This window comes from Hesperophylax consimilis, chromosome 16 (assembly GCF_061612785.1).
Source record: "Hesperophylax consimilis isolate HC1 chromosome 16, BYU_Hcon_1.0, whole genome shotgun sequence".
NCBI classification, from domain to species: Eukaryota; Metazoa; Arthropoda; class Insecta; order Trichoptera; family Limnephilidae; genus Hesperophylax; species Hesperophylax consimilis.
In genome coordinates this window covers 21,919,583-21,938,181 of record NC_142851.1, presented here as the reverse complement: position 1 = coordinate 21,938,181, position 18,599 = coordinate 21,919,583, and the positions used below count along the sequence as shown (strand labels likewise).

The following is an 18,599-nucleotide window of genomic DNA, read 5'->3' as shown; positions in this document are numbered from 1 at the left end:
TTACACGCAATAAGTGTCAAATGCCTCAATTTTCGCTCCCTGGGTCGGCCGCACCTCTCAGCCTGTTATTTTGCTGTTTATTGGTATTTAGGTGAAAATTAAATTGCCCGATCGACTTTGAATAACAAATAGAATAAAAGTAGTTGATTTCCAAGCAGTTTTTTTTATATGGGATTTTTCGCAATAAATAGCTCTTATCTAGATAAATTATTATATTTCGCAATACCAGTACTAAAAGTAACGTTGCTTAAGCTTCGAAATTTACACATTATGTAATTATTTACAAATTGAAACATATTTACAATTGTTGAAAGAAGGTAGACTTTACCTTTAACAATGTCCTATAATTCCGTCTGTTTGATGTTTAGGGTAGTTAGTACAGTGTTTCTTTATAACCCGCTCCATACAGCCTTTGTCTTTTGTCTGATATGGTTTTTAAATTACGCAAGTTGGCAAGTCTGTCGTAATGACAAGCGTCGCACGTGCTCCTACCTCGACGAGCCAGGGGAGGAAATGGTGAACTACACAACAATACAGCCTTTTGGGAACAGCACCCCCCGACGAGCACAAAGGGTAAAGTTAAGTATTCAAGATTAGGGATGATCTTAGAAGGCGTTTCGCAGCTCTCCCGCGTCCCTTCACCCACGTGATATGTTTACTGGGCCCCCATTAAGTAATTAAACTTGTTTTAAGCTCACGTTATTTATTCCTCTCGCTCTTGTGTGTGTTGGATACGGACGCTAATGTATTTTTTTGTAATCCTGATGATTTAGACCCATGTACGTCGTACGAGCACGTAAATGCTTACTTCGTTTTGGAGCTTAATTTAAGTAATATTTTTGGATAGGTAAATATTTATATTTTATTTATACAACTGAGTTGTTTTTTTTTTCTTTATGTGAATACCGTCGCAGAATTCCAACTGCTCCCAACCGTTTGGAGCCAGTCAGACTATGCCATCTCCAATAGGTTATTTTCAAAAGAATATGAATACCGTTAAAATTGTGTGCAAAACTTGTGTTTATTTATATATAATTCTTATCATTGTAATAAAAATGTGTAACTTTAATATTTACATCCATAATTATAGATTGAAAAAAACTCTTTTATATCTCTGATTGCGTTGTATTTTCAGTGAAACCAGTGGCTGTTACCATCCTCACCAAGGAGAAACAGGTGTCGGCGGAGAAGAGATACGAGGTGGAATGCAGAACCACCGGGTCCAGGCCGGAGGCTGTGGTCTCCTGGTGGAAGGGCAGCAGGCAGATCAAAAGAATCGCCAAAAATGTGAGTCACCTTTGAACAAATAATAAGCAAACCATTGATATCACTGTAGCAAATACTACCAATCCATAAAACTCGTAAGTACAGTTGACACAATCGATCACAATTCCGTACATTTTTACGTTTATCAAAACGATGTTTCAAATTCTGCCTTACTTACATGAACCGAAAACTATATATCACACCAAAACATATCCTACGGCTACATCTTTTTTTGAGCTTATGTAATCAAAACGCCAAGTATTTCCCAATCTTCCTGTTGCCCATATTCTTTCCATCCTCACTCTCTTCAGGTTTACAATATTCTTTTACAACCACAATCATATACACTTGCTGTCCCTCTTTCGCTAATAACAATATGGAAGCATAAATAAGACAAAGGGCTTTTCTTCGTCAGTTCATTGCTTAGCTAGTTTATTGAAATCATATCTCACAGCATTACCTTAACAATACAACACGTATTTTTTTTTTGCAATACAACGGAGATATTATGGCATTCTTGAAACTGCTACAGCCTTTTTCATGTAAATATCGCAAAAGATCTCAACCATTCGCACCCAGTGGGACCATAACATCTTCCATCCGATCTGAATTCGCAAAACATCATCATAATTAATTCATATTGATTGTATTCCTTTGATTTGTCAGTTTTCCGAGGCCAACAACCAAACCCTGAGCGTGCTGACCTTCATGCCGACGATTGACGATGATGGCAAGTACCTGACCTGCCGGGCCGAGAACCCTTCCATCCCGGACTCGGCGCTCGAGGACAAGTGGCGGCTCAACGTGCATTGTGAGTCCTAATAAACTTTTCACCAACCAACCACCCTAACAGACACTCTTCAATATTCACTCTTTACTCTTCAAGCTTCTGGGCTCTTAACCGTTATTCGCTCGGTGTGCTGCGGGCATATTATTTTACCCTCCCCAGAACAACCCAAATAGGTCCATTACATTTATGGGGATCTGGTAGTGAGACAATGAAAGATAATGGTTGTTGTATCACAGTGTTTATTTTGAGTCAGTAGAGTTGCGCAGTTGTGAAATGACTCCGTACCGATGACGATGATACGTGATGACGTGGATGTGTTCAGCACTGGTGAAGACCATGGGTCTTCCAGGCACTCTAGTGTGAACGATGCCGCGGGGCCGAGGCTCAGACCAGCGAAGGTGTCGCAGGGTCAAGGTGCGTAAGGAGCGCAGGCCAGCGATGATAGCCGAGGCCAGGGCGCTAATGTGTCCCGAGGAGTCCATGATAATTCGTAGTCCGTGCAGAGCCGGGTGTAGGTAGATAAGGTCTTATAGCGGCGAGGTGAAGTTGCGGCGGGGCGCGACGCGGGGGGCCTCTTCAGTAGGCAGCTAGCAGCCGCAGGGCTCGCAGGTTGGTAACATTTGAATACATCTCGATGCGCCTCATTTTATAGCCGCCCGGGTGCATCGAGAACATTCAGACTTGTAGATAGGAACGCCAAATGCTCGCATTGTATCTAGAGTGTTCCCGCTACAATGCGTTTTGGATTGGCGCTCGCTCCAGAATTTTCCAGTAGCATCGTTACACATTAATTATTGACAATAATACTTTCTTTTATTTTATTTTAAGAAAATCAATAGTTCACCATATTGTTTGGTTTATACATGTTCAGTTTACTTAATCTGTTAACTGTGGATGAGACAACGGTGTTCTCCGTACAAATCTCAATGATTTTTTTAAGCTTTTTTTAACCTTATGTACAAAGGAACTGTATGAAAAATAAGTTCAGAATCTCTTGCGCTAAATATTGCTTTATTTATTTATTTATTGCATCTCTCTATACATAAAACACTTTTTTTCTCATAAAAATCAACCTCACTAGGACTGAGCCTGTATCGAGGTTAACAATTTACATTATAGTGAAGCAAACATAAGAGTAATCACAAACATAAATTAATTCTACATACAAACACAAAATATTTCAAAATTAAAGAAAAAAATAAGTATTAGATGTGTTACCAGATGGGTAATTTGACAGTATATTGTAACAATATTTGAACCATAACTAATCATTAATCATTATTCAAAAGAAGAAGCAAAGTAGATAATAAAGACAGATAGGGTGACATTCAGTTTTTAGTAAATGGGACTTATATAAAATTTTATTATTTAAGAAAGGACAAGGATGAAAAAATATTAAGACAATTGTCTGTCAATACAAAAATCTTTATTAAATTTTTAAATTTAACTAAGGAATTGGTAGACTTAATATGATTTGGAAGAATATTAAACATAAGTGGTGTCTGATATAAATAATTTCTTTGACCAAAAGAAGTTTTAGTATGTACAGCCACAAAGTTCAATGTAGAGCTAATTCTAGTTGTCCGCATTTCATGATGTATGCATGACTTATGCAACTTCTCTGACGGCTGTGGAAAAATGTATCAATAGTTATAAAACTTAGTTGTAAGTCACTTAAGCCATTAGTAATAAACCGAGGTTATAAAGTAAGGAGCGGTTGTTTCAGAGAATTTGAACAATTCTTCAAATTTCTAAGTTACTTTACAAGTTCTGTGAAAGCTATTTTCAAGTTATGTTATTATTTCAGTTCCGTTAAGTAACTGGCCTATAATAATAGAATACCAGAACTTGAATAGACCATTAACATAACATGCAAATGAACGATGAAATTTGATGAATTGTTAAAATTCTATGAAACAACTCATACTAGGGGAATATTTTAAATGTATAAATTTTGTTGTTAAGCGCCCTTGAGGTGATTTTCTCACAAAAACGACGCTATAGAAATGATCCAATCATTAATTACTTAAACTACCCAAATTGTCACAATTTATAATTATTAACGTACACTAAAGTAGTCTGACCTGGTAAGTAATATTAATTATCGCCTACCGAATAAATCCTTCATTTAATGTAGCTGCTTTTAAACTTGTTTTCAGAGATATTTACTGTCGACATATTTAACTTTAAGAACATTGCTTGTTTCAAAAAACGAATGTAAATTCATTTTTGTAATAATTCTTAACTGCATCGTTGTGTTATTATGATTACAAAATATCCTAACTTATAAATGCTGTAATTATACTTGTGTTCTTTATAAAACATAAAACTTATTGTAACTCTGTTATGTATGTAAAAGCTAAATCAGCCATAAATATACATAATTACAAAAAGAGATACCTACTCCATAATATATCACTACATTTTATGCAGTTTGGTTTGGTTGGGATACGAATACAATATTAATAGATAGTTTATATTTTTTATAGGCAAGCACTTTTATTGAATTTTATTTTACTATGTTTTAAAATATTTAAATATTGCAAGTGTCACGTAGGTACTTTTGATAAAATTCCGTTGTCGATAATTGTTGTGTTCCTACAAACAGGTCTTGGAAGGAGTTTATAAATAAATGGTTTTTTTAGATTAATCAGGGTTTATTAATACTCCGCGTATTGGTGACTCGATAGTCGACCTAACTAGAAGCTGGCTAATTGGAATTTGAAACAGTAAGTTTCTCTAAAAGCCTTCCCACTGGCCCTGGCGACTACTGGCCACTGGCTCCGTCTTGCGGACTTCCACGCAAGCTCTATGCACTGCCATCTGTGCGCGCGTCTATGAAGCTCTTACTTCCCAACAGTAATGAAGTTCACAATATAACGTCAGTAATGTTGTTTAATATTATTTGTTGATGTAATTTCAGTAATCAAATATATTTTTCAAATTAAACAGCAATTTTACCAGTGATAAAGTGACAACGTAACGCTATTTGTTACTATCTATCTATTCTCCAGCAAACCCCAAATAGCTAAAATTCATGAAAATAACGAGCATCGCAATTTTAATATCTTTGATACCATCGCAAGCAAATCTAACTTTCTCTTTTGAATGCTTGTACCGCGAGAGTATAGCTGTGACTTGTCGAGTTTGTGGCCGCTAGACTCGGGCGTATGGCGGTTGTGCTTGTCGCTAAAAAAAAATATTTTTGAGATACCTACTGACCATTTTATCAAATGATTGATTCATTTTGCTTTGTTGAATTTCCTCCCTTTATTCAATTAACTAAAAACACGAGTTTTTGTAGTAACTGTTAATGTAATTTTGTTCACCGGTGACATATTTCACTAGTTAATGATCCGAGTAACCTCCCATCCCATCCCTAACTTTCCGATACCTTCTGATTTTTTTAAAAATTTTGTTCAAGTCACCAGAGATAAAAATTTCGTCTTCATTTTTTACTACAAATAACATCAAAAGTCACTGGTTTATTTGTTAGCCGGATGCGTCTGTTAACACCCTTTACTGATTCCCAAGGGATTATAAACTTATTTTGTATACCTCAAATAAATAAAAAATAACCAATTATTAATTACCATCAATCGCGACTACCTTTTTTACGATGCTTGAGTAAGAAAACCTCCATGTTTTTTTAGGCTGCGTTAGGGTAATGTACGTTAAAACTGAACTTCTCGTAAGGTAGGTATATTCAAAACTTCTCCGAGAAATTCTTTCAAGCGTGCTCCGGATTTTTTCATGCTTAAATAACTTCAACCCAAAGTTTGTGTTCATCCAAGGATAAAATTTTCTCTAAATTATTCGTAAAACTTAATTATCTACGTATAGTTCTTACGTGTAGATTTAAGGACTCGTATATCATTGAAATTCCAGCTCAGCGTTTCATTTTTTTAACCTTACGTAAAACTTATTTTTCTTCAAGAATATTTTTATTCCACAATTCTGTTCCGACATGGATCTTTTTAACCACACGCATTACAATATTGGTTCAAAAAGAAAATTTCTTCCTTAAGATGAAGGTTTTTAAGATATTCTAGCGCAAGAATCCTTTCCAGTTACTTGCCTTCCAATTTATACTCATGTGTTCAATTTAGTTGTAGGTATACATTTATAATATTGTTATTATTGCTATTGTGTAGTGCTTTTATTGATTGCTGCTGTGTTGAAATTTTACAATACATTATGTTTTGAATTTTAGCTGGTTATTATTATATCAGTGAACTTTAAATTTTTGAAATTTTTAGTTATTAGTATGTCAGTTAACTTTAAATTTTTGAAATTTAGCTGGTTATTAGTATATCAGTTAACTTTAAATTTTTTTTTATTTATGTTCTTACATCTTCTATTATTTTTTTTATTTATTATTTAAAATATTGTTTTTTTTTTTTAATCTCTCAGGCCACGGGTACAGAACCCTTAGTTTTTTTTTATTTTTTTATTATTATTATAATTTTAAGTGAAAATCTGTTATTGGATATTATCTTCATTATTTAGTTTATTCTTATATATGTAAATAATCTGTTGATTTTCCCAAATAAATAAAATAAAATAAGGCCAGTGAAAAATCATGGAATATTTCAATTTTGAAAAGGACGATAAAAATAACACTCCATTAACAAATTACGGTTATTTATAGCTTTTCTGAATTTTTCACACAAACAGCTCCAACGTTTTAAATGTAAATTAATATAAAATTCAAATTCCTAAGTATATTACACAGACAGACACATAACCAAAAATTGCATTTTTGATGAATATTGCAGGTAGTATGGCTTCATTATTATTTCACCAAAATTACACTGTAAAAATTATTGGACGAAATAATATTTGGCTGTGATATTTAATAGTGGAAGACATAGGGAAATTACCACATTGGACCTCATAGTAATGATCACGGCAGTATATTACCCTGATCATAGCCAACCTCCGATGAGAGGGCAACAGAAAAAAATATTATTTTACACTATTCCAACCCAATAAACCCAACCTCTTAGCCCTTCCCATTTCTCATAATCTTGTATTTATTCAATTTATTGGGGGCATCGGACCTCTCAGTGGCAGAACCATAATCTGTATCCTTGAAAAGCTCTTCGACCTATAAATTTGACCAACTTATTTTGACAAACGTCCGCCGAATAACAAATCGACTATACATATTTGAGCAAAGTTCTTTCGGTGCTGGTCCCAAATACGTCGTTCAATACGTCTAATATGGCGGTGCGGTGTATGTTAGGGTGCGTGGTCAAATATTTTTCTACATTTTTTTTATAACAAATCCTTGACTCCTGGAAGAAATGGGTGGTTTTTAGCAATTCTAAGAACACAGACATCAGATGAAAACACTATCCTTGGTCTATGTATTTCAATGGAAGAAAAAGTATCGCCATTAATCCATTCGGCGGTGCACAGTCCAAATGCACGCCAAACGGTGTTTAATTATTTACTGACCTCTGTGAATCCTGCCTCCTACAACCTACAATGTGAGTATCTTCAAGACACATGTTTACTCCTTCATTTCCTCAAAGAGATCTTCCACGCAGCATTCCCAAAGATGAATGTCTGGATTTAATCTAAAAATAAAAAAAGTGGGTGTGTCAAGCCTACGCAAGACAGAAGTGAAACTTCTAGTATTCCTCTCTCTCTATTTTCATTTCATCATCTCTATTTTCTCTCTTAGGTTAGTTTGAAAATTAGAGGTTAAATAATTAAACGACGAAGCATGGATTTGCTTTTTCTAATATTTTCTTATAGATGAATGACGTTCGATTAATGTATAGTTCCAAAAATTTTCAATTTATTCACAAGTATACAATATTACATAAATAACAATATTACAATTAAAAATTACAAATAAATTACAATGACAATTTACCAATCATGTGCCATTTTCATTGTCAATTTCATGAATATCATTTCCTAATGTCGTGATAATTGGGTTATGGTAACTAAAGTGCGAGATATATACATGAGCACTTAAATCCTTAATGAATCGTGCAAAAACTGCATCGATTGTTGTCCCGTGTCGGGAGAGAACGTTCGTGAGCGGCTCCCCCACCTCAACAAGCGCATATGGTGAGAGAGGGACAGTGAACGGTGAGCGGTGGTGGGGGTTCCCGCATTTTCGTGTCGATCCTGACTCGGTTTTACTCCGTCCCCGAATTACGCGCCTAAAGAAGTTTCACTTCAATACCTACAATAATGTCCTACATGACTTGTAAACCTTATTCTTTTAATTACACTTTTCGCGCTTATTAACTATTATTACCATATTGTATAAAAATTTCAATCAAAATAAATAAAATCAAAACCTTTACGAATCTAATTAGACATACGTATCTTTAGAGATCACTGAAAGAACTTTTGTTTGAATCCCCCATACATGTCTACCCTAGTGTACCGGTTTCCCCAAATGTCATTAGGCCCATAGGTCCCCCGGGCGTCCAGTTCGTTTGGCAAGCGGCATTATGAGTGAGGGTAGGTATAAAACTAGGTTTGGGAAGTTGGGGACTACCCTATCATGTAGGGGGCGCATTGCCAAAAAGACAATCGGGTATTGTTCGCTTTGACTTAAATACTTGCGTTTATATTGCATGAATTGGAAATGATATGATTATCATTTTTTTGAAGTCGTGAAATTGTTTTCTTAAAACCCTTTACATGTTTTTTTGTCTTTTAAGATACACTTACTAAAATTTCTCATTAAAATATACTTTGTGTTTATAATAATTAGAATAAAATAACTTTTTTTTCAATACCACTTGATTGCGTATATTTTCAATAAATATAAAACCAACCGGTTTCGGTTCAGCCTGAACCTTCATCAGGGTTATATAAAGACATATTAAATAACAGAGTTACAGTGTATATAAAGACAAGATAAGAAGAGGGAGAGAGAGAGCATCAACTTCGATAAGGGTTGGCGAGGGGTGGTAGGGGTGAAATTAGGTGGAGGGGAGGGGAATAGAATATATTTAAAATGGGGCTTTTGACAAGTCTTATTGTTTATTGAGTGTATTGGTTTAATCTATTTTTAGGGATTTTTTATCTCCAGAGCTTCTAGATTGTTCAAACTTAAACTTATCCCATTTCTGCGCAGAACATCTATACCCGAGGATTTATTAAAATAGTGATCTTTATCTATTAGGTGTGTGGTGAATTCTGAAAAACCTACACTATTTAGGCACCTCAAGTGTTCAACCACCTTCGGTTGAACATTTCTTACAGTTTTACCTATGTAAAATGCTGGGCAATCACTTTTGTATTTCTTTGACGTTATTCCATTGTGATAATGAACTACCGTTATTTTTTATACTTTTTGCCGTTTTTTATACTTTGCTTGGCCTATGTTTTGCGATTGCTAAAAGTGAACAAATAATGTATTTTTGGAGTTTATGACGTATAACACTGTCGACTGAAAATTCACCACATCAGTCCTTCCCACGATTTACTTTTCCAGTTGCTTATCCGCTGAGCCCTGACTTGCTTCAGTTACTGGCCGAAGGCGCTTCTCTCTTTCCTTTCCAAGGCGCTCGATGAAGTCAACATCCAGTATAAGTAACTATTAGAGTCATCATTCAAATTTCCGAGGTTGTAAGTATAACTGCTACAACACACCTTAACTCTTGGTGTGCCACCGCAAAATTTTCACTGCGCGCCATCTGATTTTATTTTCATCATAACTTACTTGTTTTTTGCAAAATTAAGTTTTACCATTTTTAACTGTTTATATATTAATGAAAATAGTGTATAATCTATAAATTCATATGTAGTTTTCCCAGAATAGCTAGTTATAATTCAGAGAAATAATGTTTTAAACGTATCCATATTAGCGATGGACACAGTCGAAGAATCATAGATAATTTACTCGATTTTTTGACTATCGAAATATTTCGATTCATTATTGTAGACAAATCGATTGTGTCAAAAATCACAGTCCGAGAAAATCGTTTTGAAATTTTATCGAACGAGGAATCGAGACAATCGATGTGAAGCGTCAGAATCCATCGAAATGGAAACAAGACGTCGTTCTTAAACACGAGTAATGTCATTGGTCATTCGAAAACGTAAATTGATTTCCAAATCCAAGAGTTCATTTTTCGATAAAAATCCGTCAAAAATCTTTCGGATTGCTTGACAAGTGAAATATTATTCCATAGGTACGTTGTGCTATGTGCTACCGAATGTGATTACGTGATAAATATTTGGGATTATGCAGTTATTCTTTGCTAATTGTCAAATATTGGCAATGTTAGGTATTAGATATTAGGTGTTTATACCCAATAGTATATAGTATATACCAACCAAAGAAGCTATATGAACAACTAATTAATGTTTTATCTTAGGATTTACGACGCCTGTAGCTACACGGTGTAGATTTAATGTGCGTAAAAAATGGAATTCGGACTTCTAATAATTAACAATAATAAATTCATATTTTTATGTCGACGTTTTTGTGTAAAACCTCCCCGATGACGTTGTTTGAATAATCTAAGGTTGTATTTTATGTATTTTGAGGTTATTTTTAATTTTTTTACTGTAAACGACTCAATCGGCTCAATATATAAATATTATATTTGGTTGTGGTTTAGTGTTCAGTTTTTTTTATGTTCGTGGGAATTAAATATTTTCATTGTTTCTTCTATTGAAGAATTACCACATGGAATAATAAGAGATGTAAGAACATTCCAAACCTCCACTAGAAATATTCAAGTATTGTATTTCCTTATATTAGGAAGTAGGTATGAATCTTATTTGAATCATTTACTATATTTAAATGTAGATGTTTTATATTTTAAATGTTCTGAAACGCATTCAAATTGATAGTTATTAGACAATAGCATAGAAAACATATTAATATATTGGGCCATATAATTATAATAATATGATTTTGCTGTCTGCAGGTAAACAATAAACATATCGTTCGGTTGCACGCTCTGGGAAATATCATTCAAACGGCAAACTTTGTGGCCATTTTCACTTTTTTTCTTTCAAAAATTTCAAGTACATTATTTAACGTATTGGCCCCATGAATTAAAATGCGACCATATAGACTGTGATGCCGTTTATATTGGACAGACTGGGAGAGCCTTTTCAACTAGATTCAAAGAACATATGCGTTGCTATAAAAATAATAAAATTGATTCAAAATTCGCAGCTCACCTCTTGGAGAAAAACCACGTCCCGCTTGACAACAACGAGCCTAAACCTTTACACATAGAAAGAAAGGGTTTCAGATTAACTTTACTAGAACAATTAGAGATAAATAAAAGAACTAATGATCCAAACATAACCCTAATTAATAATCAAACAAAAATTATCAATTCTCCCCTGCTTAATATTTTCAAAAAACCGAAAAAATATAATTCCTTACAATAATCACCCACGTACCAACAATTAAGAAAACCATTAGGTCATTAATTTTAACAGGTGTATAAACACTGCTGGATTTCCAAATATTTTGGCTATTCCAATTCTTAATGAATCATTTTTGAACACTATAGAAATTTAAATGGGTGGGGATAAATAAAATCATATAAATAAGTCGTCGCCGTGTGGACATATCCACAGTTTGATAATGGCCTCAAAAGCCGAAACAGCTGTCACATTTAAAACTGTAAAAATAACAGAAATACTTGCAGAACTTAATAATTATTATAACATTATTAAATTTGATTTATTTTAAATTTATTTAAAAAAATTAAATGGAGTTCTACGAATTAAACACCAAAACAATAAATAAAAATACTTTACATTTCGTTTGAGTTCACTAACTTTGAGACATTTTTGTGAACAAATTAAAAAACACAATAACAATAATTTATTTTTAACAAAGTATAAAGCGGTGATGTTATCACTAAGCGGCGCTGAACAATTTTGACAACATATTTTTGCCCTGAATGAAAATGTAGAAAAATCTACTATTTAGTGAGCGTAACCGTGTTCTGTTTTTAACTCTACCGTTTTGCATTTCATCTCTCTGTAAATTTATTTTTACTTTCCGTTTCCATTTCAAGATGGTGGCCGTTTAAATGGTTCAGTAGTTTATGACTATTGACAGGACTGTCACCTCCACACATACACCTGACACTATCCTCTGTTTGGAGAGGAAAGCAAACACTAATGGGCCTTTTACACGATTTTTTTTCATACCGATCCCCATATAGAAACCATATCGGGACCCATATGAAAAAATATTGCTTTTACGACCACTATTTCTATCCTTAAGATTTCTTACAGAAGGTTGCCATTAGAAGAGAAGAGAAGAAAGTTAAAATTATTTTTTCGAATGTGAATTAGTCTTGTTAATTTGGACTTTCTTATTCGCATTTTTTCAACATTTTGAACATTATGGTACATATCTGACCCGATGAAAGTATGAAAAAATAATTTACATTGATATATCGAAGTTTCTTTGAACAAATCGTAGAATGTACTAGAAGTGAAATAGCTCATAACTGCGATATACAAATGTTGTGTTATTATTTATTATTAATTTACTAATTGAAAATCTCTTAAGTGGTTTATAATTAAGTGGATAGGTATTTAAGCAACTACTTTGAAGTCTTATTATTTCAAAGTAAATAAAAACATACTACATATTCAGTTTTCATACATAACATACCTCCACAATAATAAAAATAAAATTAAACTTAGCACGATACTATTTATTCTTACGCATGAGTTCTATATAATTTAAATATGAAATTTTACTTTTACATGATTTCTGCTTCACTTACTATGACTATTATTATATTATAGTACCTACTCGACACACTAGGTATAAGGAATAAGGACCTGTTTCATTGTCATGGTTCATAAAAAAATATTATATATCAAATTCGCCAATCCCTGGCGTACATAGTTTATCAAACGAATATTCAAACAACTTTTAATACGATAAATTCGGTATTTAAAACATGCCTGGACAAATCGTTCGTATGAAAATATTATTTTAATGTATTAAATTATTATTTTTAAATTTTATCCGTTTGTAAACCATTTTAAACCGTTGTTTATAACTGACCATTTAAAAAAAAATAAAACCATATGTACAAGCCCCACGGGCATATAAAATAGTACCTGATAAATAAATATGTAAATAAAACACAAAGTTGTACAAAGTCATTAAAGCGAGTAGGTACTATTGTTACGAGAAAGGCTCACATTTGAAATTTTTATTCTACCTCAATTTTTTCCTTAAATTAGAACGCTTGTGTTCAATAAGAACTTTTATTAATATATGACGTTTAATAATTTAACCTCAATAGGAAATGTAATTGTATTATGTTTCCAAGGAAATTATAATAACTAGCAGTTAAAAACCCGCTCCGCGGGTTATTTTCTGTTAGGCCCTTCGGGCGGCACTTGGTTGGGCTTCGCCCAGTTTAAGTGATACTAACAACAGTTACATTTAATAGGTAGATATTAGGTCATTCACAGAGAGAGGGTGAGTATATATTTTTAAAACACGGAACAGGAAGGAGTTTAGGCATAGTAAGAATGACAGTTGTTCGGGTAAAATTTTACCTTTCCCGAATAATTGCCTAAATGGCTAAAGGTAAATTAATATAGGTAATACCTTCTGATTTACCTTAATTACTATAAAAGTAATCGAACAGCATTTGGGAAAGTATAATTTTAGCTTTTTAATTTTTAATTCCGTAAAATGAGAATTCGCTTTCGCTGTACGGGATGACAGCCTGAATAATTTCTGTTGATAACATTTTCTTTTGTCGGATGACAATGGAATGGAAATGAGCGGATAGAGACAATTGAAAAACGTTAATTAAAAAAAATATAATGTAATACAATATTCCTGTAAAACAGTGCCTACTTAAAAAGCACAAATGATTTATTTGGCTATTATTATCATTATTATTTTATTTAACCTCACCTATACCTATAATAATCCAGCCTAACCTATAATAATCCAACCTAACCTATGTCCTAACCTCACCTATAATAATCCAACCTAACCTAACCTATAATAATCCAATCTAACCTAACCTAACCGAACCAATCCTAAGCTAACCCATAATAACCCAAACTAACCTTACCTAACCTAACATAACCTGACTTATCCTAACCTATAATAATCCAACTTAATCTAACCTAACCTATAAACTAACTTGAACTATACTAATCCAACCTAACCTAACCTAACGTAGCATAACCCAACCTAACCTAGCTTAACCTATAATAACCTTTTTTTAAATATTTCTTTACTTGTAAAAGAAACCAAAATACCTTTATTTTATTTTTCGAGCTTGGCTAAAATAGTACCACCTACCTAGTATTTGCATAGAGTAAGTAGTAAAAATTCTAGTCACTCATATCAGGAATACCAAAAAAAGAAAATATCATTAATAGAATTATTCCGGTTGTCATCCAATACAATGAAAGCGAATTTTAATTTTACGTAATTAAAAATTAAAAAATTCCCAAATGCATTCAGATTCCTTTTATATTAATTAAGGTAAATCCGAAGGTTTTATTTAAAAATCTTTCGTATTATCCTTGTCCAGCGATTCCGAATAATACCTTAATATATATTATATACCTGGCAAAATGGTTGTTTTATTATACATATTAGTACATGTCAGATTAGAGATTTGTTGGCTAATTTTACAATCAACGAAGCGTTTCTATCTTCCGATTGTCTTTCATGTTATTTTATTGGGTTGGCAGTGCCTATACTTCCGCGTATTGTTAACTTCATGTCGATGTTCTGTCAAGTAGTGCGAAATTATTATTTACGTAAATAATATTAAATATCAATATTTTTCAAAATTGTACATGCAAAGAGTTGTTGTTTATTGTCATTAAGATGAATCAAATGTTTGTTTTATTTTTAAATGCGTATTAAAACGGTAGTTTCACGTAAATAATTACCGTTGTTTGAATAAATGAAATTGTACGTATTTGTATATCGCTCTTATGCGCTCTGTCGGCCAATAGCGAAACTACTCCAGCGGCCGGTAAAGGAGGGATTGACATTTTTAAGGAACCTTGGAATGTTTGATTCTTAACAGACGTCAAATATATAAAACGTAATTGTGGATAATTTTTACTGTAATGTAATTAATCCAATGGATTGTAAACTTTCTAAAACATATTTTCTTCGATATTATCTAAAAATTATATGAGCAGAAACGATGCTTTTGAAGAAATCTGGTTATCCTATTTTAGTATGAAATTGGGTTTTAATTTTCAAGTTAGCGGAATTTAACCGAAACATATTATTTGAATTCGACCAATCAGAGTGCCTACATCGTCCAGACGCAAGGGTATTAATACTATCAGATACAGCTAAGATTCAAAGCGAAAGTTTTTTTTATAGCGACTATTTAATTAACCATTGTACATATAAAATATGATAGTGAATATATGTACAGTAAATTGTATTTCTTAGTCCTCCTCACTAGGGTGACGTGTGCTGAGGCGGACTAAAGTTATTAATTTCTGTCTAATTTGTTTTCTATGTCGTTTTTAGTATTTTTTTATTAATCTTTTTCAGCCAGATTCTTATTCTTGATTTATAATCATTAAAATTTTCTGAAAATCGTCCAAAGAAGCGAAGTTAGCAGTCCACAATGGAGTGCTGGTACATACCCTGCTTGGAACTGGCAGAGAAAGGATGAAAATAGACTGAATGCTGTAGAAATGAGATCCCTGAGGGGTATGTGTGGTAAAACCATGTATGATCGTGTGAGAAATGTTGAGATCCAGTAAGATCAAGAAAAGGACGCTTAGATGGTTTGGGCATGTAGAGCGAATGATTGAAGAAAAGAGAGTAAGGAGAATACGATTCAAATGTGAATTGTAGCAGAAGTGGAAGAAGGAAGACATGGCACGACCAAGTGAATCAGATACTTGAGTCGGGCCATATCAAGAGTCAGAATAATAGAAGAGTATGTATGTGACGATGTATGAATGTGAATGAGGTAAGGAGTTTGCGCCAAGACCGAGTTGTTTGGCGGTCCGTCCTCTCTGCCTACCCCTGCGGGGAAACGGCGTGATGGCTAGTTAGTTAGTTAAAATTTTCTATTCGCTTTATATCTGGGGGAAGGATGTTTATGAGTATATTATATATTATAAAATAAATATTATTTCTTTATCCGAATGTGGTTTCATGACTTGGAATGTTTTTTATGTCATTGTGATTTGATTTAGTGTAATGACTACGCGGTTTTGTAGAGGATTCAGTATTTTTGAATAGTTTCAATAGCATATGTTTGTTGTACATTTTGAATATGAAAACTATAAAAATTTTTAATCAAAGGCGTTCTTATGGGTACTTTCAGTGTTGTCTGTATGATTCCTTTTTGAATTGTGTTCAGGGTATGTATATACTTAGAGACAGCAAATCTTCATCCGATAATTCCATATTCAATAAGAGAAAGACATAAAGCGTAATAGATTTTTCATTTCCTTTTTATTTACCACATTTCTAAGATTTTTAAAGAAATATAAGTTTTAGGTCCCATCTAAGGTTCTCATCAACTACTATTCAAATAATATATTATATGCTTAGTGATTTTTCTATAATTGGGCATTGACATTAAACATTATTTCTATGCCGTTCTTGAAATTAAAGTTCAAGTGATTTTACTGGTTGGCTTTTTGAGTTCATTAAAAATGTTATGTATTTAGTTTTTCTTATATTAAGGGTACATTCTCGACTACCTTATTAAAATTAAATAAAAATATTTTAAATTATTTCTTTAAAAATAAATATAGTACATTCACAAAAGTAATAATATATGGCAGCATAGAAAAGCACACAACGGTGAAAACTTTAAACATGTATATATATTAAATAAAACGGTCTATAATTTCTTTTGAAATTTCCTTTTGTATACAGAGCCATTGAAGCGGCTCATTTTTAATCATATTTCCTTTGATCATTGGAACAGCACAGTTATATAAAGAACAGGTCCATATTTTTTATAAAATTCCATTAAAAAACATTTAAAATGATAAACTCAAAAAAAATACAATATTAAGTAGTTTTAATCCATAAAAATACATCAAATCATTTCGTGTAAAATGATTATTCTATGAATTTCCTTGACTTTTTTTATTTTTTATTTATTTATTAAAATTCAAACCTGCTAAACTACTTATGTAGTTTGTCAGTAGGTACATAATGACAACATTTTTGCAATAACATGGTACAATGGTAAAACAGTATGTAGGTATGTATAATGTTAATGATAAATTAACAATAAATGACAAGTTGGTTAAATTACAGAATTGTATAAATATAAATATATAATAAGCATTATAAGCCTCATATAACAAGCACAAAAGAATTTAATATGAACAAATGAATATAATCAACAAGTACTTCTATGTTTTTAATATACATTTATAACGATTTTCCATTTCCCTATAATGTGAATTCCAATTAGGAAAACAAGGTCTTCAGTAGTGCATCAATATAAATCCTCAGTATCTAATAGCTATTTCCTTAGATTGTGTGTGTTTTTCATAATGGTATAAAGCATTATCTTTAATAAGTTAATTAATTTTGATAGTTACTTTGTCAGCCAAAACATAAAATGTATTGCTTAAGACGCGACAGTACCCTAAAATAAAGCCAGAATCTTAACGACGTAAGTGAAGCAGTCGTGCACAAAAATATGCGACGCGTGGCCCTGGTGTATTGGACAAACCTGAGGTTAAATTTGCACTAGCAGGCCTAGAAAATTGAACTTTCCGTGGGGTTTATTTAATTTTTTGTGATGAACGTATTAGTTAGCTTTCAATTTTTTCTGCAGGGATCCCTCGGGAAGTCACTAATTCATCGTCTAAAAAAATAAAATCTGGTGCTCGCCGCTGATATTATAGTTGAAAAACGTTTTATCAAATTTTCAAACCGTTTTACATAAAATATTGAGAGCCAGTGAGACTATGGCATCCCCAATTGGGGTACGTTGTGAGGCTGACATTAGTGGAGAGGGAAAAGATATGGGAAGAGTAATTTGGGGAACTACCTGGCTATTCAGATCTGGCCACCAAACACGACCAAAGCCATTTCAAGCAACGTTTCAATGTTGAATAGTGGTCTTGCACCAGGGTGATTCTGAGAGTATCTTCCACTCTGATAACGTTGATAAAGGTAGCGATATTTTATGTAGCCTCATTGAAAACCCCAGATATTTATTATTACATTGAAAATTTTTTCATCAATATACATCAATAAACAACTCTTATACGTATTTTATCAATAGTAAATATGTGTGAAAAGGTGCTGATATGAAATATTGAAATAGTATATAAACGTACAAATGAAGTAGCTTACATTTATGCGAAAATGATTTTTTAATATCCATGTCCTTTATGATTGGAAAAAATGACGAAATGAAAATTTAAATATTATATATTCAAATAAACATTTCCCCCATTTTTTAAATGGATTCATGATAATGACGTTATAAATAACTGCAACGTGAAATTGCTGCATTATTAAACAAAAGCATAATTTCAAAAGAAAGACACTCTAATGATTAATACATATCCCGAT

General features: G+C 32.7%; 1 protein-coding gene across 1 annotated transcript in view; it reads left to right on the top strand.

The window, feature by feature from the left end:
* The window catches only part of side-IV (sidestep IV transmembrane protein), a 919,468-nt gene that overhangs the window by 794,063 nt on the left and 106,806 nt on the right, over window positions 1-18,599 (top strand). Inside the window, exons 7-8 of the mRNA XM_089641040.1 lie at window positions 1,136-1,287; window positions 1,933-2,077. Coding sequence (XP_089497166.1) covers window positions 1,136-1,287; window positions 1,933-2,077 — 297 coding nt within the window. The remainder of the gene's footprint in view (window positions 1-1,135; window positions 1,288-1,932; window positions 2,078-18,599) is intronic.